Genomic DNA, 21,366 nt, shown 5'->3' with positions numbered 1-21,366 from the left:
TCCCCCGGGAGGAAGGGAAGTGCCCCTGCACACCTGGGCTGGGCAGGCTGGTCTCCTCGGTTGCTGCAGGCTAAGGCACAGTAGCATCTGAGCCTTGGTGAACAGACAGGCGTCGCTCCAGAGAACGCCCTAAACTTCCATCTAGAAGTCAGTTGTAGCAAAATAAGGGAATTCTGCCCCATGTACTTGACCTCAAACCCTGTGATGCAGACTCAAAGGGTCAAGGTCTCCTTCCTCTGAAGTCCCTTCCCCACCACACCTTGTCTAGGGGTCAGTCCCTACTTGCTGCATTCTCTGGTTCCAGCCTATTGGGGTACACCTCTCTGGCGATGCTGTAACTTGATTCCTTGGCAAGCTGTACACAGATGAATTATTTTAACCTTAATGTGTCCTCTCCCCTACCCACATCCTCTGACTTCAGGTAGGTTCTTTCAATGCCCTCTGCCTTGTCTTGAAGTAACCAAAGCAGATTGCTGGGCGTCACTCCCAGATCCAGAGTATTGCATTGCCCACGCTCCAGCTTCTCCCTGCTGTGGTATTCGCCTGAGGGGTCAGAGGTTTGGGCCCCGGAGTTGCAGCGGTGACCCCTCCCAGAGGTTTGCAGAGCAACCCTCTAATAAGGACATTGATCTCTCGGCATAGGAAGACCCTGCTGCAATGAAGAGATTATTTCAACTGAATAATCATTTCTGTCATAGGACCGTGAAGAGGGTGGCATGGGACAGGTGTGTGAGACTCAACATGGCGGATGCAGAAAGCAGAGTGGTTCTAACGTGTCTCTCTGTTGGCAGTTGTGGGAAAATCAGTGGTTCCGTGGTCCCTTTTTGCAATCTCTTCAGTCCGTGTCATGCACAGGTTCCAAAGTGAGCCAGCCGTGTGTTCAGAGTCACCCCCTTCAGTTCTGTGTCACGTGCACGCTGGAAGGAAGATCATTGAGAGCCAGGCAAACCGTCAGTTTGTGCCTTGGAGCGCTGGTGTCAAGGTTCCAAGCGATGTTTACTCTGACGAACACATCTGCCAGGGTCCCTCTGAGGCGGAATCCTCGCTTCTGGAAAGAAGGCTTTGCACGTCTACCCAGCTGAAGACAGAGCTAATTGAAGATGCTGAGCTAATGGAAATATTCAATTATCAGCACCGACAAGGATTGCAGTGCCTGGCAGGGGCCGGGCCACCATGAGGACAGCTGGGGCTGCGGGGGACTTTGTGCAGGGGGTGCCAGCCACCCTCGGCCCTTTCCTAGAGGAGGACGTGGCTCCCGGGGTGGGGACTAGCCAGGAGTGATCTTTCAGAGGGTAAGGCAAAGCGATGGTTGGGGAAGATGCTAACAATATGGAGAGGGGAAATAGAGGCTAAGGATAGGTGTCCTTGTGGTCCCCCAACAAGCCCTGTGGCCCCGCCCTCTGGGCTCTGTCCCGCTGGCCCTTAGCTCCCGTATCAGGGATCTCCCGGCCTGGTTCTGTCTCTGTGTCTGGATTCAGCACATCCTTCCTCTGAGACATCAGTGTGGCCGGGCCCTCCAAGGGCTCTCGGGGCTTTCATGGGCGTCCCACTCCTGTTCCTGCCCCATGGAAACCATCTTGCACCCAGGGTGAGCTTCTTGTTCCCAGCTGAGGGAGTAGTGGCCTCTGGCTGTGTCAGTGGTTGAGGAAACCAGGCGCAAGCGGAGGTTTTCAAAGTGGCATCTAGCAGGCTTCAGCATTTATCCCCCTCACTCCTTCCTCCCAGTGTCGAAATCCCCTCTGCAAAATGCCCAATGTCCCCTCTGCTCATGGCCATCAGTTACGGCATCCACATTTCCCCAGAAAGGCAAAAATCAGCAAGTAAATTTGCAGCTGAATGGGGTGCAAAGGAGAAGACACTTCTGGGGAATGTAGTTTTTTTATTCACCTGGAAGATGTTAAAAAAATTTTTTAAGACCACCACAGATAACAGCCACAGCACAGCTTCAAAGTCAGGCAGAACCGAACCAGATCACCTTCCCTCTTAGGTAACGGTTCTAAGCCATAACCTGCTCTGGGTCTCCTGTCACCCTTGCCGCCCTACCCTTCAAGTTCTAGAATTTTAGACCCTTTTGTATTGTCAGTTTCTGTCCACATAGTTCCCCCCTCCTGATTGCTCCCAAGCAGCTGCTAGGGAGAGTTCCATCAACTGGTCATTGTCATCAGGGAGACGGAGAGGGCCAGATGATAGAGGTGTGCTCAGGTGACAGTGTCTTGGCTGAGAGGAGAGCGGTGGGCCCTGAAGTGGTCCAGGAAAGGGCTCGTGGGGTTGTGTTCATCGGGAGCATAGGTTTGGGAAGATAGGCAATGAAATGCAGACGCCTTTGCAAGCGGGACATTGGAATTAAGGGACTCAGAGGACATCAAAGTTCAAGCGTTTCTTGTTGCCCAGAGGAGACAGAAGTTGGAAGCATCTGTTTGGAGAGTGCCCGTGAGCTTCCTTGTATCTCTCAAGCAGGGAAGCAGCAGTGACCCTGATTGACTCATAGACTTGGAATCCCTGGGGAGGATCCCCAGCTCAGCCACCCTTACGCCGCATCAGAGATGGGACATCTGAGACGTAGAGAGAAGGCAGCCCTGGGCATCTGACTCCCAACCCAGGGTGCACTTGGACCTATGTATTTATCTCCCAGGACCTTTTCTTCAAATCCCTTGTGCATGGCACGGAGTCAGGGTAACACATGAGCAGTGTACACGGTGAGGCGGCGGCCGTGACCGTGCCACTGACTTAGACGAACACGTTCCTAACCCGCTGAGCTAATGGTGACCAGGCTCCTCTGACCAGTCTGTCCTGCACTTAGCATTCACCAGCCGCTGCTTTTTAGCTGAGAAAATCTCCGAAGTTGGACGAACGGGAGCCAAATAAGACCTAAAACGCATGTATACATTATTCCCTCCCCCTCCCCCATCACAGCTTGATTTAGATTATCTTTTGTTGCAACAAACAACTGTTAGTTTCAACTGGCTTAACAGTTCATCTTGACTCACCTCATTTCTTCAGCGTGGCAAGAACCTGGAGATTTTCCTTCACGTCAATGCTTTGGAGAAAAGGGGCCGCTCTTGGTGATCTCTAACTCCAACTCCCATCCTTAAAGACTATTTTTGAAGGCACACCTTGGAGTCAGTCTTTGTGTGAGGCTTTTATTCCCTAAAATCCCATCAATCGTGACGATTGTCCACCGGGCTCAGCAGTATCACTTTGTCCCTGTCTGGCTGTGAGAACCCCTCAGATGTTCACAGTTCACAGCCATGGCGAATCCCATCTTAACAGCCGTCAGCCAGAAGGGAAGTGGAAGAAGTACCCGTGCTGAGTGACCTCCGTAGATCTGATGGCGCTACCCCGTTCTGCTGCCTTCCAGATCAGAGGCGGCCGGCTAGATACCTTGATTGATTGCAACAGCAGCCAAAGAATACAACTCCTGCTTCAGTGGTTTCAAAGCCGCCAAGGTAGACATCCCTTCTCTCAACCCGCACCTAGGGATTCAGTAAAAGGAAAAAGAAAAAGACGTCACCAACAAAGTGAATTTTATATCTATTTGTTTACTTTTGATGTATTCTTTCTGAGATCGTTTGGTTCAAAGGACTGCGTTTCTTGACCACAGCACGTGTGTATGTAAGCTCAGTATGGAGTTCCTCAACCTCAGCACTGTTCACATTTTGAATAATTTTTTGCTGCAGGGAGTGGGGGCAGTTAGCCTGTAGACCCAGCACGTTGAGCAGCACCCCTGGGCTCTACCCACTCAGTGCCAGTAGCACCCTCTCCCTCCCACTCACTCATGACGGTCATAAGTGTCCCCGGACATTGCCATATGCCCTTGCAGTGAAGGGGTACAAAATCGCCCCTGATTGAGGGCCACTGACTCGGTAAACAGAGTGTGCATAATGAAATCAGGCTCATTACTGAGAATTCCCCAGGAAATAAATGTACACCTCATTGGGACTTCCCGTTTATTTTTTTCTTGGTATTTATTTGTTTTCATCTATTTCTTATCCCCTGAACCCTAAAACTTATCCAAGTGGTATTTTTTTTCCCTCCATTTTTAGGCATTAGCCAAAAACTTTCAGATGTCTCAGTCGTGCAGAGTTCAGAAACGGGGATAAAGATCTTCTTTTAAAAGCAAAGAGGTGTAGCGAAGCTATAGATGATAAAAGGTTTCTAGGGTGGCCTGCTCACCTGACAGGCTTCTTTGGGCAGCATTCACAGACCCTTGGCTTACTCTTCTGAAGGCAGTTCTGTTCCCTTCCTACCTGTCAGAATCCCCTGGTGGCTGACATCTGGTTTTCTGGGGTTTTCACGGCACACGCAGAGGCTTATGCCCTAGGACTCATCATCGTCGACCTCCGACAGCTGGACGGGACGAGCCAGCCTTCCGCTGTCCCAGCAACTCTTTATCCAGCACCCCTGTGTCCTAGGTGCTGGGGACAGAGCCGTGGACGAGGCGGGTGGGAAGGAGCCCTTGTCACGGGCTTGCTTTTCTCGCAGAGAATGTGAGAGAGAACGTGAGCACCTTGGTGCGCGCAGCTGTTTGAAGGTGTGCCGCGTGCTTATCACTGCTCATTTCTGTCCGAGTGTGTATCTTCCTTTGTTTGGTCCTTTTGATGCTTCTCGAGTCTCTTTTATTCAGTTTAATAAAGACCTTTTATCATCCCGTAAAAAAAATTTCAGGTATGGGTGGGGCCGGGGGAAATAGAGAAACATGGAACATTGAATACATTGTAAGAAGAAAATGATCGTCGGTCGTAATTCTCAGGCTTTCCATACGGGGACTGTTTTGTTATCATTTTGTTCGGCCAGTCAGCTCAGGGATGCTAAGGATGGTGCTCACGTTTTTACGGCAGTTTTATGGCAGTGAGGGTTGGACCCGGGGCTTCTGAGCATCCGTCGTGTTCTGAGGTTGATAGGCCCGAATGGTGGCTGCAGTGACTTCCCTCCAATGCTAGATTCCTGAGGAAGAGGGGTGAACGTAGACAGAAGCCATACAGGAAACCTACGAAGTACCCCTGCCTGGCTGGTAACTACGGACCCAGCAGATACCCAGAATGACAGGCCACGGCTCTCCAGGGATAAAGGGACATTCTTCCAGCCTTTTACTAAGAGTGTTAGCCTCCTCTGAAGGTGAGGGAGCAGGTGTCCCACTGGGTAGGAGCTCCTTGGAATCCATAGTTCCCACAGCCATGAGCCAGAAAGTGAGGAAGACATCGGGGGGCATTGCAGGCAGAGCCAGGAACTGTGTGGAATGAGGTGAACAACCACCCTGGCCCCTCCCAAGCCTGCAGCCACCCCGCCATGTTATGTCATGCACATCACATGTTACAGAGTGGCAGACCCAGGGCTGGAACGCAAGAATCCTCAGGCCTTGCCTCGTGCTTTTCCCACCAGACCCACAGAGGAAAAGCCGCCTCCCATGCTCAAAAGAAGCCATCTCCACGTTTTGGGAAAATGAAGAGCAATATTATTGCAGATCCACAAAGCCGAACCATTGGTTTTAGGACCTTTGTTGCCTATTATTTCTCTCTCTGCAGCATAAAATAATTGTGTATGTGCATTCAAGAGAAGAGGAGTTGAAAATATCTGTAAGATGGGTCCGTTTTCCAGTCTCGTACGGCAGGGAAGAGGCAGTGTGATAAGACCACTGTGTTAAAGATGAGAATTGATGGAGCGTTTGTTGTGGTAGCCCGAGAAAGGCGGAATTTTTTAATACTGGTTTTGAGATTGGCTGCATCTTGAGGATGGTCCTAACTTTATGAAGCATCCATGACGGAATGATTACTTGGTGGTGTGCTGAATCAGCCAGTGGTAATCAGTGACTCAGTTCCTGTGTTAGGCTGATGAACTAGGTCCTGTAGGGAGACACCTTCTCCGCCGGTAAAATATGGGCATTTGTGCTGCTTTGTTCCCCTGCACCCTGCGCCGCACCCCAGCCCCTAGAGACACAACCTGAAGGATACTCCTGCCGAGTGGCTCTTTATTCCGAAAAAGAGTTCCTGCCCAAAATATCTTTCCCTGTGCTTATGCTGATAAACTGGATTGAACCATTTGGGGGGAAGAGCCTCTCTTTTAAGCTCAGGGACAATTCTATACAGCCATCTCCCCGCCATCCCCTCCGCAGATCTAGTTCTTCTGAATCTGTGGTGCCTCCAGAGCAGACGCATCCTCTCACCCCAAAACAACTCCTCGGTCTCTAAAACATCTCCAGCCATAAAGCTCCAAACACAAAGTGTCCATGGCCAGAAGCATCCTGCCAGAAAATGCGCCCCATCCAAACATCTCTGCTCCCCAAGGGTGTACACCGTCGATCTATCCTGGCTGCAGAGAACTGAGAAGCGCTTGCGGAGCCCTGGAGTGTGCTCATGGAAAATAGCCTGTTACCCAGGCAGCCTGTGGGAGTGACCCCAGAAAGAGGGTGAGGAGGGAGGGAGCGGGGCCGTGCTGGGGCCTCCTAGGGAGGAGGAGGAGGAAGAGGAGGAGCAGCAGCAGCAGCTCAGGTCTGAGGGGAGACTCAGGGTGCTGGCGCAGGTTACAGGTTGCAAGCGCTATGTTTCTGACTTCCGGTAGCCTGCAGTCTAAAAGAAAGAGACTGTTAGTGTGTTTTCATGCGCAAAAAGTCCCTTCAGCCCTGGCTGCTGTGGCTTAGTGGATAGAGCGTCGGCCTGCGAGCCAAGTGTCATTGGTTCGATTCCCAGTCAGGGCACATGACTAGGTTGCACATCAGGTCCCCAGTTGCGGGCACGTGAGGGGCAACTGCACAGTGATGTTTCTCTCCCTCTCTTTCTCCTTTCCCCTCTCTCTGAAAATAAATAAATAAACAAACAAACAAATAAATAATTTTAAAAATTCGTTTTTTTTTTTTTTTTAAAAAGTCCCTTCAGATCATGTATACGAATATGGAAAGGTGGAAGGGTATGTCATTAGTGAAAAATAGGAGGGAACAGTTATCTTCAGAAAAATATTTCCCCATAATCCCCTTTTTAAAGAGTAGATACATGTGCGTGCATGTGAATCTGTGTTGTTATTTCAGTGAATATATACAAATGCCTATATTTTCATAGATCATTTCTGGACACATATGAGGAGAATGATCTGGAAATGCGTCTGTGGGAAAGGCATTTGGTTTTCAAATTATATCCACCTAGTGTATGTTTCTTAAAGTGAGCACATACCACTGTCATGATTTTTTTTAAAGGGGGAGAACTACGCCATTTTAATAATAGATCAGACTAAGCACATGGCATCTCTTTGGTGAGGAGAGGTGGGAGATTGTTGGCCCTGAAGCACACGCAGGATGTCAGGGCGTGACACGCATGAAGGCGTCGGGTGTTTAGCAGAGGGTCTAAGTGATTTTTTTCCTCATCATCTCTCAGGCTGCCTGGTTGTCCCCAGTATACCTGGAGCCAGTAGGATCCTTCAGGAATTGGTCTTCACGGTTCTCGGTTCTGGGCTTAGCCAGCTTACTGGGTGATGGACGAGGTCTGCTTGATGACTCTCATCTTCATTTACCTGTAAAGCTGGGTGTGGAACCCAGATAACATTATATTTGATATACAAACAGAATAAAAGACACTTCTCAGGGGAAAATCTTGTCAGCTTTGGAGTAGGCACAAATTTCTTAGTTGGGACACGTAAAGCACTGAGTTATAAAAAGATTGATGAACTGGACTTCATAATAATTTAAAACTTCTGTTTATTAAATGACACTCTTCGGAAACTGAATAAACAAGACATGGGCTGAGAAAAGCCTCACAAAGGACCTCTATCTGGAATGTTCAAAGAAACCTTGCCAGAGTAAGAACTTGAACAACTTAATTTAAAAAATAGGCACATCCAGTCTTTTCTAAAAGAAGATATATAAATGACCGCTAAATGCATGAAAAGATGCTTCACATCGTTTGTCATTAGGGAAATACGAGTTAAAACCACAATGAAATACCACTATACATATACTAGAATGGCTAAAATTTTAGAGGATTGACAATTTCAGGTGTTGACAAAAATGTAGAGCATCTGGAACTCTTGTACATAGTACATACACCCTCTTAAGAAAAGAGTTTGTCAATCCCCTAGAGCAGCGATTTTCAACCTTTTTCATCTCATGGCACCCATAAACTAATAACTAAAATTCTGTGGCACACCAAAATATATAATTTTTGCCACTCTGACAAAAATAAATTTATAATTTTGATTGATTTACAAAAAATTAATAGTAGACTTACCCTTTTTGCTCTAAAGTGACTTTTAAAAAAATCAGGTGCCTATGCTTGTATATCTAAGGATTTCTGGTACCAGGAATTAAAGAGAATCTGGGAGTGGGTCTGCAACCTTATTATGCGGTGTGACCAATAAGATGTGACTCGATTATATGACCCCTATGTTTATGGTTAAATACAGGGCATTCACACCAGACGGCTGTTGTGCTGACTGTTGTTTTTTATTTGGCAATCTAAGGGAAACAAGGTCAGTGCCCCTGACTAAATAGTCGAGTATTGCATGTTTTAAAAATTCTTGTGGCACACCGGTTGGAAATCACTGTCCTAGAAAGTTAAACATTCACTTCCCAGCAGTTACACAGGAGAGATGAAAACATGTGTTCCTGGACAATTGGTACAAAAGTTCATAGCAGCTTTTTTATAAAATCCCGAACTGGAAGCAATACAAATATCCACCTACAGGTAGATAGATAAATTGTAGCATATCCGTACAATGAAATGCCACTCAACAATAGCAGTAATAAAAAAATGGACCCCTGATACCACATCATGGATGAACAACAAAGCCACTCAACAACTGCCCGGGGCAAGGGTAGGGATGACTGCAGTGGGGCTCAAGGGAACTTTGGGGTGATGGAAATCTGTATCCTTGCTCTGCTCGTATCTTGATTACAATTGTGGTAGCGCTGGAGTAAAATTTGTCAGAACTCAACAAACCACACACCAAGGATGGCGCTCACTGCCCCCCAGCGGGAGGACCACCGCCGTGTGCACACACTTGCATAAACACATAAGCACGTTTTCTCAGACCATTTGCATTTCCCATGTTTGCCAATCTGCCTGCCAAGATGGGGGTGGGGGGGAGGCTTCTCACGCCTTGCCCTCCATCATATTCAAGCGTATGCTCCACCGCCCGCCCCAGGAACTGACCCGTTCAGAATGGAGAGTGGGGTTGTAGGAATTGATTACGAATGAGCTCGTGAGAAGCCCGGGCATTGCAGCTACCGCGGTGCCTGCCAGACCAGCATGAGTGCTGGGAGCCACCATCAGGACTTCCATGCGGAGGCCAGAGGTGTGGCGAACCTGGATGAAAGGCAGGATTGGGGGACCTGTCCTAAAGCGTCGCTGTTACTTAAGTTTATGTGTTCATTTGACTTCGATGGGGTCGTGGGTGGATCGTATGTGGGTCTGAACTCCTCAGGTTGCCTTCTGCAAAACTCATGAGTATTGATTATATTCTTTTCGCTTAAGGTCTCTTTCTCTTCCTTCTTTCTCGTTTTTCCTTCTGCCTTTTACACCTTCCTCCTGAGATCCAATGTGTTTTTGAAGAGTGTGCAGGTACTTTCTTTAATTTCCTGGCACAGTAAATAGGAAAAGACTCCTGACTTCTTAGCTGTATTTCCTCTTGTTCTGCCCCCCATGGAACCTCCTGATGGCTCAGGAAAAGTCCGGGTAAGAGCCGCTTGGGAAGGCGGGACCTTACGGTTGCCTGCGACACTTGCCTTCCCAAAGATGGCAAAAATAGCCTTTGTTCATTGAAAGAAACAGGTGGGTGACTCACCAGAGATAGGAAAAGGCCCTTTTCAAATGGAGGAAGTAGAAGGGGAAGGCGTCAGCCCCCCACAGCACCTCCCGAGACTGCTTGCTCCCCGAGGCTTGGCTTGCGGGGTGCCGGTGTCTTGGCAAGAAACGCTGTGGGTGAGCCAGAGTGCAGGGGTGGCAGGAACCCTGCGAGCAGTGAGTGGAACTGGAAAGTTTTTCAGTTCATCCTTCAACTAATATGTATTTTAATATCCATGGGGAGCGATGACTGTGTCAGCCATTGCACCCCAGGAATTGCCAAACAAGTTAATTTACCTGTTTCTCGTACAATGTACTTATTAAAATAAACTTTCGCTCCGTTATGGAGTCTCGGTAACGGGCCTCCTGCAGTTAAAATAGAAAAGGGCTTGCAGAGTAAAGTTCCTTTCCTTCTTTTTTGAGACATTGTCTTCTGGAACCAGCATCATCTATATTATTAATCACTTGTGGGGCTTTCTCCTGCTTCACATTACTCCCTTGGAATTAAACTGCACGTATAAAGTATGAAAAATGTACGTTTTTACACAGTAAAAAAGTCATTTTCTAGCCTAATACCCAAAATAAAGTGCCATGGAGCCATTAGTAGTAAATTGAATTTTTTGGTATGTAATTTGTACAAAAACTGACAAGTGCGATCCCCCCCTGCTCCCCCCACCATTTGTCATTGGGCTTAGCGGACATGGAGGTAGTAATCTGCAAGGACAGGCATTTTGATGTCGACTTCAATTGCACACTTCATTTATTTGGACAGGGCACAGGCAGCGCTTCAGTGGCGACATCACCGCACTATTAGCAAATTTCGCCCCAGGGCAGCTGGGACGCAGTGCTGGGGCAGATGTTCTTTTCAGCCTATTCAGTGACCATTCTAGGGGGGTTGTTTACTGTTGCCATGGTGGCTTTCATTTCCATAGCAGCCGCGCTGCTGTTTCTCAGAGGAAAATGAATTTAGTTATAAAGGATAATATTTTCCTCTGTCTCTATATAACCTGCCATCTGTCAACCGGTGGATCAGTAAGGATTCAGAAACCTATTAAGAATTACAGCAACGAAGTGATGAGTGTTTTTGTTGTCCCATATTCAAAGCAACGATAGATGCAGAAGCAAACGTTGTGCCCTCAACATCATAACCTTAATTTTTTTATATATGTTTTAAGTGTGTGGTTTTTAATGCCTTCACCCCCTCCACCACCACTGTACACACACACAATCTCGTAAAATACGATTTACATTCTGCTGACAACTGGAAATGACCAGATGTCTTGTTTGTATCTCGATAGATGCAGGTGTATTTAATGCTTTCTCTTCTTGGTGCTGTGAGCTTCCCCAGTCCATTAAAGATTCCTGCGGCTGACCTTCCTATTGTCACCCCGTTCTCCTACGCCTGCACCCCAGGGGTACAAGCTGTGCAGGAGCCGAGATCAGCAAGTTATCAGGGACATACAGTGCAAATTATGAAATTAGCCAAATGAACCGAGGCCATGCTTTGCTTTAAAAACTTACAAACCTGCGCCTTAAATCGCATTCTAGAATACCTTTCCTCTTCTCGGATCCAATGGGAAGAATATCACCTTTGGGATAGCTCATCTAGTTTCTGGATTTTTTTTTTTTTCTCTGTTGCATTCATAAACTATAATGTGCAGGGGGAAAACACCAGACACACACACCAGCCCCGTTGTAAATAATGTTATTTATTGGTTGATTTTTCCAGATCCTGACATTGATGCTGCCAGTGCCATGATGCTTTTGAATACTCCCCCTGAGATACAAGCAGGTTGTGAGTAGATATTTCTATAGCCTTCAGCACCATAGTTTGTGAACTTAACCTTCTCATTTATATACCAGGCCGTAGGAAGAACTAATGCTCAAGCAGAACGTCCCTTGTCGAATCCCTTTCAAATGACCTAAGTGCATGATTACATGCCTGTGCCTGTAGACACGTGGCTCTGCCTAGGCATGAACGACTGAGTGCTTAGGTGTGTTTCCAAGATGACAAAGTCGTAATATGATTTCAGGGCTTGAGACTTGGGGGAAGGGAAGCAGACCCCATAATGAGTCCCAGTGGAGAGACCTTCTTGGCTCCTGCAGGAATTGCCCTTGTGAGTTTGTCGTTTCTGCAAGAGGATGCTCTGTGGGGCCAACTTAACAGTCATGGAGGGAGCAGTGCCCATTTTTAGAAATGTCTTTCCCTTTTGGGATCTCATTAATCACAGGCTGGCTCTATATCAGTGGAGAGGAGGGGAAGGTCTGGCTAAGGTGGGTGCTGTGCAGGAGCTCGGAAGAGCCTTGAAACGGACCCCCATGGTGCCCCCAGTGTCACCCACCAGCCTGCCAGGCTGCCGTAGAGAGAAGGGCAGGGCTCCTTCAGCTAAGCAGAGCTCCTTCGTCACCTTCTGTTGGCCATCGAGCAACATCAAGCTTGAGATGACTCTTTTCCTTCCTTGAACTTTTCTGTCTGCCACATGATGGTTTCTTCCCTCACGTCTAGAGCTAGACTCCCGTAGTTTTAGGAAGCTCTTCCTGCCACGTGATGAAAAGTGACCTTAAATGGAGATACCTGCCCCCTCTTCCTCCTGACTTGAGATTACTCTGCCCACACCTCACCCCCCACCCCCAACCCTGTTGAGCAGACCACCAGCTCCTCCCCCAGGGTCTGCTCAGCTCATCCTGGGTACTTTCGGGCATAAGGGTGATGATGTGAAGCATGGGACCCATGTGACACCAGGGGCTGGTGTCTACCTGGCTCGTTCTGATGACTGGGCCTTCACCTCTTTGGGGTCCCTGGCTCTCGAAGGACTGCATGGCCTCTTGAGCGCGGGGAATCCCCTACTTTTGGAGTCCGTAATGTTTCCCCCAGAAGTGCATCCAGCCTCAGACTCACAACAGGCTGTCTCTTGTCCGTAGTGGGCTGGTGTGGAGTTCCAGACCATCCCTCCCTCCCAGCCCCACACTTGCCACACAGCCTTCCTTCCAGCAGCTCGGGGAAATTCGACTCCATCTTTTCTTACTGGTTTCTTTTTATTTAAAAAAAAAAAGACCCAAAAGATAGAGCCAAGCATTCTCAGAAGGCACTGAGCCTCTGCCAGGGGCCGCCATTACCTGCTCCTAAAGGCACAGAATTCTCAGTGTCTCTGCTAACCTGGGGTTGCTAGCACTTCCAACAGCAGGCTTCCCGCCCTTCTAAGAAGCAAACACCGCCGCTCAGGTGGTGTGTAATAGGCCCGGTCCTGTAACTAGCGGTTAACTTGTCGTGTGGTTTTTAATGATGTGTGAAGTCACAGAAGAATATTTTTTTAAAGAACCTCATTCTCAGATGGCATTGCAGGAAGCGTACAGAGTATAATCAAGTCGCAGTCTGAAATGGTTTCTAAAATAAAGTTGCGTAAGTCATCGTGGGAGGAAACATACTGATTGCATCAGAGCTGTGCAAGAGTCCAGTACCTTCCTTAGCATCCGACCCGTGTACATACACAGCGATCATTGGGTTAAAAAAAAAACACATTTGATAAACTGGAATAGTGGAGTTACGAGGGAAAAGGCAACGGGATGAAGCCATTGACAGATCCTCAGCAACACCCATAAAGTCCGTCTCACTGGATTCTTGGCCACAGGTAGAACAGGAAGGTGGTTTCTCCTGATTAGTTGACAAGTTAATGGTTTTTAATGTTCTCACGACTAAATGAACTTCTCCCCTCCCCCTCACTGTAGCACCCAAACTGGAAGTAATTATTTTTTTCAGGGTATCCATAGTCTTATTTACTTGGAAATGCTGAGCCTGAATTTTCAAAGCTCGATGTTTATGTGTTGGCGCTGTAGGCCCGTTGTTAGGAAGCTTTCCTACCTCGCGCTCAGCGCTGTGAGAACCCAGCACAGCCTTCCCGGGGGCCTCATGCCAAGAGGGGGCTCCAGGGAAGGCAGGAGCCGGGAGGCCCAGAAGGAACAGCAGAGAAGGAAATTTAAAGACTAGGCTGAGGGTGATGACAGCAGCTGTGTCTCCACCATACCCTCTGGCCCCAAGCCCTAGTCAAGTCCCCTGGAGGTCAAGGCGGAGGTAGTCAGTGGGCTGCGGCTAGAGATTAGAGCTGAGTGTCTGCTCCTCGTACCTGCTCCTTGGCCTCCTGATGCGCACATCCCAGGTGTCTGCGTCTCCACACTTCGCTCTTCTGCTTCCCTCTCCCTTAGCCTCCCTTTATTTCCTATTACGTTGCCTGATGCTTCTTACTCTGGGATGTGATGCAGCACCCTGCCTCCCAAAGGGAGAAGCTGTAGAGACATCAAATGAAGCCTCCAGCCCCTGCTCAGCCAGCTTTGCCCAAGGCCTGGGAGAAGTGAGAGGGGATTCCTCAGCAAAAAGGCTCAAAGGCAGCAGACGCCCCGCTGCTCTGATGGAGCATGGGCAGCCTGCCGCGTGCTGCTTGTGTGCGTGTCCCTGTGTGTGTGGTGGGGGGGTGTGTGTCATCCAGGCTTGGGTCCTGCCGCTGCCCACGTTGGGGACTGTGGGCTCCTGTCTGCGCACAGCCTGCCTGGGTCCCCGCCTCCCTCCCCGGGCTGGTCTGGGCCCAGCGTTTATGGAGCCTCCTGTGTGCTACTAGGTCCAGCCTCTTGTTTTCACCTCCTAGGCTGTCTGACGCTCCTGTTTGAATGGGGCCACCGACCTAGTCAGGCTGTCACGGTTCCCCCTGGCTGTGGGAGGATGGCCTGGATGGCTGGGAAGGCTTTTCCTTTATTGTCGCCCTTCGTAGCCACTCCACTTGAGGTCACCTGGCAGCAGCCACTTAGGTCTTTTCCTGTCATCCTGCCCTTGCTCAGCACCTGCAACGTGAGCTCAGGCTGGCCGGCCACAGACCGGGGTCTGAGCTGAGTAGGCCATGCAAAGGAAGTAACTCTCTCCGAGGGGCCCCACGCTGACCCCAGGGAGCTCCGGGCACCAGGTACTACTTGAGCTGGACTCGGCCTCTCGTTGCAGCCAATGCTGCCCTTTCAACGAAACAGCAGTGTGCACCTAATGAAAACCTCAGGCTCCAGCATTCTGTGGTGTGCCGGGCCCGCCAGCAGCACCCGTGGTGACGTTATCTTCTTCGGGCTTTGCCAGTTTGCAGCATGGGGACCTTTTTGCAAGGAGTACCACGGTGTCTCCCATGCTGGATAGGACACCACTTCAGAACATTCAGTGCAGAGTATTCCTGCCTCATTATCTGTTCAACTTTGGTTTCTGCTTCTAGTCAAATCCATCCCCCTCCCCCTCCCCCTCCCCCTCCGCACCCCAAAGTGGCTGTGTCGACTAATTTAAGCTTCTACGGCATACTTAAGTACTGGCTTTGCAGTCCCCTTTGAGAAGCCCTGTGAGTCATCTTGAACCCCAGGAGAAGTCAGATCACCATTACTCATCTTCAAAGGCTTATATAATCCCTGGTTGACATGTTCCCAGAGAGGACTCCAGATAAACAAAACAACAAAAGGGGTGCATTGCGTACCCTGCCTGTTCCAGACCCACCAGGCATCGGGGAAGAGAGGCGACCCAGAAGCCGGCTCCCCTCTTGCAGGCATTTCCCCAGCCTCCTTCCACGGAAGCAGGTGGACGGAAAGCAAGGGTCGGCGGGTCACCTGGCTGCTCAGCTTATGGCCTCCGGGAGCGCCAGCCAGGGCTGCCCTCCAAAGGCAGCAGCAGGAGCTCAGAGGTTAATTTTAGAAGCTGTGCAAAGCCAGGAAGCTAAGCGTCAGGGGGAAGCTGGGTTGGGGAAGGGCGGGCGGCAGGGGGCACGGAGTGGAGGGGGTTTGTCTTGTGCTCTCGACTTTTTTTAGGTCCTCAAGATGGTCACACTCAGATCCTGGTGAGCGGTGCTGCTTGATTTGACTCTCCTTTGGGTGTGAGTGTTGCTTTCTTGCTGGCTAAAAATAAGACCATTTAGAGTCAGTCCGTTAGCCTTAGAGAAAGCGGTTGATCCGCTCTGCTGCTGATGCCCTTGGTACGTGGTTCCAGCAAGTTGAGTCTCAGGTGTGTGTCTTCTCGCCTGTCAACACCGAATGATGTAATGAAAAGGGATGGTGCTGGAAGCCTGTGCTTTTTCTAGTGAGAGACACAAACCCAAGCTACCAGCTGATTTTAAATGTCCAGTTTCTTATTACATCTCTTCTCTAGCTGGAGCCTAGGTATACCTTAGTCCACGGGGTGGGGTGCACTGGTTGTAAAGCAGCAGCCCCCAAACTTCTTGGCACCAGGGACCGGTTTAAGACAGTTTTTCCACAGATGGGGTTGGGGTGGAGGGCAGGAGGCGGGGCTGAGGCGGTAGACGAGAGAAGCTTTGCTCATTCGCTAGCTGGCCTGCTGCTCACCTCCTGCTGTGCAGCCTGGTTCCTAACAAGGTGAGGGACTGGGGCCGGGCTGTGACCCAGGAGTTGGGGACCCCTGTTGTAAATGGCTTGGGCTTTCAGTGTTTTGATAGACTTTGAGGGCAATATAAAGTAAAAGGAATGGAAAGATAGATGTGCTGTTCGAGAAACGGCCGAGGAATGGACCTCATGCTCCTTCGGGATCTCAGACTCAAAAAAGTGGTGAAGTGTGGACCTTGGAATGCCTCTCTCCCCCATTTTAGACTGCCTGGGACTCGTCTTCAGAGGCCTTGTTCCCAGCCCTTGGTGACGGAGGCAGAAAGGAGAAAAGAGAGGGGAACAGTTCAGGGTCACGGCTGGCTTCTGGCAGTCAGGGAATAAAATAGGAACGCATCCCAACGCGAAGCACCCTGCCAACGATAAGGACTGGGAAACGCCAGGGTTGGCAGAGGCAGAGATCAGTTGCCGCTCATTTGAGAACCAGCTCCAGGATTCAGAAACAGCCTGGTTTCCCTGCCAGGAGTCTTGAGAGGTTCAGGAAATAGCTCAGGGAAAGCCTTTTAATGCTGCGGGGTAGCGCTCTCCCTGAGATTCTCTTTGAAGTGAGTACAGTTCACTAATCAGGAAAATGTTTAATGGCTGAATGCAGAGTTAGGGATCGCTACAGAAAGTACAAGAGGCTGGAAGGATTTCCGTGTCCTGACCTCATTCGGCCCTGTGCCTTACCGATAATTAACAAGGAGATGCTAGGGAGGTAAGATGGGATGGCGGGAGGAGGAACGCGTGATGATGGTGATGAGGAGCTCATGTGACGGGCCAGCCTCTGAGCTGAGCAATTTACGTCATTTGTCGTATTGTATTTGGTCCTAAAAACTGTCTTCTGAGGCATGTTTATGCGTGGTTTACAGGTGAGGAAACTGAGGCTCAGAGAGGTTATGGCACTTGTCCAAAGCCACAGCGCTAGTGGTGGGGCGAGACTTTGGATGGAGGTCGTGTTGCCCTGCAGGATACTTCTTCCATGAAGGCTGAAATGAGACGGGCGTCCGAAGAACGTGGGCTCCAGCAGGCGCTGGGAGAGGGCCGGCTTCCTCAGCCTCCCTTCCTGTTGGGCCTTCGCCCGGTGCTTCAGGCTCCTGAGCACGGGGCACTGTCCCCGGGGCTGCTTTCTTGTGTGACTGGCAGGTGATGCACTGGTTACGCAGCGCCCCCGAGCACATGTGCCCTGTGACTTCCACCTGCTCTCTCTGCGTCCCAGGGCTCCCTGGTCCGGGCCCAGGGTGACTGGCAGCTTATGGGCAGGGGAACAAAAGCCACAGAAGAGCGGTTGTTGCTCTTTTGGCAACTCTGTGACCAGGAAGATGGCCAAGGCCTTTCAGCGTCGTCTGGCTTTGGGTCTTATTTTGTTCTTAATGGGCTCTCAGCTCACCTGAAATGGAGAAAGCACGGGCCACCTCGGGCTCGCTCTGTGGATATTGATTGTGTTGATGATGACAATAATACAGGTAACTAACATATAATTTTCTAAATAATAGTGCCTTTATTAGCTCAGTTAGATCTCCAAATACTCCGTGATATAAATACCATTTTTTGGCCCCCATCTTCCTTCAGCAGCTTTTTCAGGGGACACAGGCAGTAAATGACAGAGACGGGATGCAGACCCAGGTCGTCCGACACCAGAGTCTGGCTCTCAGCCACTGCACTTAAGACCACGTTCCTCCTTGGAACACTTTAATGGTTTTCTCAGGACCCACAAGATAAAATCCAGATGCATCTCATTCCTGCTAGAATTGTATGCTTTAGCAAAATTAGTTTTTCGTTCCTGTGCACAGTGTGCTTTTTGTCACTTTCAGGCCTTGGGTGTGTTGTTCCTCTGCCTACCGGAAGTCTTCCCAGAGGCCCCTGACTTTGGGTTAGGTGTCTCCATCCTTCATGCGTAGAGGCGTTCTGCCCCGGTGCTCACCTCATTATGTTTTCACTGCCTCTCATTCTCTTCTCATCCCACTTAACTGTGGTGACCCTGTGTCCCCGTCACCTGATACATAGGCAGGTACTTACTTGTAAAAGAATTAATGCATTAGTTGGTGTGATCTGTATACGGGACGGTAATAATTTTTACTGGCAAGAATTATAACTGGTACGGATTTTAAATATTTATGTATCAGATTCACTTGCTGCTCTTGATGAGATCCCTAGTCACTGCTGTAGTAGGTAGTAGTATCAGAGCTGGACTGAATCTGTGGTGATCTGACGGTTTTGAGGAGAGTGCCATACAGCAAAATAATTGAACAACCCTCTCCCTCAACCCCTGAAACAAACAGAAAGCCTGTCCTTTCAGGCAACATATATGTATTGACTCGAGCACCTGTCCACGCACCCCGGAGTTCTGCTGGTTTCTGCATGTCTTTCCTTGAGAATTCTTGGTATTTTCCACCTATATTTTCTTCTTAAACTATTATAATGTTAGTTCTTATACTTAGGTTTATGATCCAATTCTCATTAACATTCATATGTGGTATGAAGTTAAGATCAAGGTCCTTTTTTTTTTGCAAAGGGACCTTCAGTTGTCCTAATCCGTGGTATTTTCTTGATGCCTTTGTCAAAAATCAGTTGACCACATGTGTGTGTGGGTCTAGTTTGTTCCATCGATCCCTGTGTCTATATGTCAATATTTCCCTGCCTTGTAGGTTTAGAGGAAGTCTTGAAATTAGATTGTGTAAATCGGGTAACATAAATTTTAGGTACTCTTTCTTATAGAGAACTCATTGACTAAGCAAAGTATGGTGATTCGCTGCAATAACATCACATTATAATACAGTTCATGCTTCTACGATACTTGGTGAGCCTCCTGCCTTGGATGATCTGTTATCGGAAATCAGGCTAATAGTAAGGGATGGGTAGGCGTTCCTGATCTAGGTAGGCTTACTCTCACAATTAAATATGGTAAGAAACAGCACTAGTAGTACTAACTTTAAGCACACCTTTCAATTATATCTCCCGCCCTCACCTTTTGTAAAAGCTGGTAACAAGAGCCTCCTGCAAACCTCTAAGACAAGTGGCAGAAATGCTAACAAGAGCTCCAGAGTGCCCAAGCCGTCAGTCTATAAAGTTATCCCATATTCAAGAGCGGGCATTCATCCTCCATGATGAAAGGTTTGGAATATTTATGCAAACATGCTCTTAGAGACCTAAAATTTATATGAGTAAAATGTACGTATGTATTTTGTAAAAATTATTTGTCCTGCGCAAGCTATTATCAGCTTTAGAAACTTAACGTCCGTAGTAGTTTCTATTTTGGAATATATGATTTTCTGGATTTTGGGAGGGGTGGTCTTTGAAGGAGCACAGTTCATTCACCTTGTTTCTGTAGGAAACTGTGCCAGGGGTTAGGGGAGCACAGCCAGGGCTTGGGGACTCAGGATGCTGACCGGAGGGGGGGGCGGGTCTTAGTGAACACTGGTCAGAGAGGGGAAGAGTCATGGGATGTGCACCAACTCACACGAGAAGAATGACAAATCCCAGGTGGACCAGTGTCCTCCCACCTGGCCCCATAGACACACAGAGGAGTGCTTGTAGGTGCAGTAGGAGTATTCACTTGAACCACGTGGAACTGCTGTTGGACGGGCAAGAGAAGTCAGATACCCGGGATTTCCTGGGCGTGGGTGCCCTGCTGCGTAAACCCTCGGACAAAATCAGGTGGCGTGAAGCCGCTGTGAGTTTGAATGGAAAACGGACAGGCTCTGATGGCCATCGGCAAGCAGGATGGCTTAGGGCTGGGTAGGCTGGTTATAGAGAAGGTAAAATATTGAGGGCACCCAGGAGATTGGCTTGGGGAGAAGCTTCAGGAAGGAGCAAGTCAGGCACCCAGAGGGGTCTGGGTGATTCTGAGGCACAAGCCAGAGCCCCGCTGTCCACCCTTCATTGCCAACAACCGTGCTGAGGCTTTCCTCGGACGGCCGAGATATTGGGAGGAGGAGCTAGGTTGGGAGCACCGAGGTGCCATGTAGCTTGTAAAACCGGCAATGCTGTTACTCTTGGCTGTCTTTCTCCCTCGTTGGGCTCTGGCCATGGCCGGAGAAGCCTGAGGACGTGCTTCTGTTGGCCACCTGCATTTCATTGTCCCCGAGTTCTTGAGATCTTGATAGGGTCTCACTGGAGATATAGCAGCTTATGCACAGTCAGTAAATGCGAGGAAATAAGGTTTGAAGCGGCTGTAAGCTGTTGGTCTGACCTGGCTGGCCGAATCTCTTTTCTTGAGGTGTGGCACCTCTCTCCGTCTCATTCTCGGCATGTGTGTATGCGTGTGTGTGCGCGTGTGTGCGTGTGTGCGTGTTTCTGGGCCTCTGCTTGCTCTCCCTGCCTTTGACTATCTCTGCGCTTTTTCTCTCTCCATCCAAAATTGTTGACTCAGAATGGAAATCATGTGTGGTGTCTTTCTCCTTTTTGCTTCCGCAGTTCCTCCGGGAGTGATACAGAACGGGGCGCGGGTTCTGAGCCGAGGGCTGTTTCCCGGAGTCCGGCCGTTGCCAATCTCTTCCGGCATAATGCCAGCCGCCGTGAGGTAAGGGGGGCGCGCGTGGGGCCAGGCCCGCCTCGGGACAGGGGAGGGCGTCGTGTGTCCTACGGCGGCCACTCGACAGGATGGCAAGACCCAGGCTCTAAGGAGGGAAGATGATGAACCTGGTTTGGGGGCTTAAAAATCAGATGAACTCCCAGGGGCCCCAGTGTAAATGTCAGCCCCTCCTTCGCAGGCCGTCAAATCATCCTGGTCTCTCTGAGATGACGAGATGAAGATAAATCAAATTAAGTTTTGTTTTGTTTTTTAAATTCTAAAAAAGCAGGGTAAGGGGGATAGAAGGAAATGGTGAGCAAGTTGTTCGTTAGGTCCTGGACTGATGACCCTGACTCTAGAGGCGGCCCTGTCCCTTGCCCGTCCCATGGCTTTGGGTGTATGTCTGATGTCTCTGGGCCTCAGTTCCCTCCTCCAAGAAGCTCCTCTGCGTCCTGCAAGGGGTTGCGGGGAAAATCAAAGGCAAAGTCATGTGGTGTGCTTTGCTACGTGGTCTGTAAGTAAGAGGTGGCATCGTTTCCCTGCTTCCAAGAATCAGGTCAGGTTTCAAACCAGATGGACTCTCCCTTGGGCAAGTTCTTTCCTTCGTCCCTTCCCGCCACTGCCAGCCCAGACTAGGGGCCACCGCTAGCTGAGAACCTTCCCATGCGCCAGCATGGGTGCCTGCTCCTCTTCGCTCTGCCCACC

At 49.4% G+C, this 21,366-nt stretch overlaps 1 protein-coding gene across 5 annotated transcripts in view; it reads left to right on the top strand.

Moving 5' to 3' along the window:
- The window catches only part of FOXN3 (forkhead box N3), a 360,583-nt gene that overhangs the window by 322,545 nt on the left and 16,672 nt on the right, over positions 1-21,366 (top strand). For 3 of the 5 annotated variants that reach the window (XM_090271283.1, XM_090271284.1, XM_090271282.1), the window contains 2 exons: positions 11,494-11,559; positions 20,565-20,670. In XM_090271283.1, coding sequence (XP_090127409.1) covers positions 11,494-11,559; positions 20,565-20,670 — 172 coding nt within the window. The remainder of the gene's footprint in view (positions 1-11,493; positions 11,560-20,564; positions 20,671-21,366) is intronic. The other 2 variants (XM_090271285.1, XM_090271286.1) reach the window with 2 other exon arrangements.

This window comes from Furipterus horrens, unplaced genomic scaffold (assembly GCF_987537825.1).
Source record: "Furipterus horrens unplaced genomic scaffold, mFurHor1.1.pri manual_scaffold_3, whole genome shotgun sequence".
Taxonomy (NCBI): Eukaryota; Metazoa; Chordata; class Mammalia; order Chiroptera; family Furipteridae; genus Furipterus; species Furipterus horrens.
Note: the sequence above shows the minus strand (reverse complement) of the source record. Positions and strands in the feature narration are given on the sequence as shown.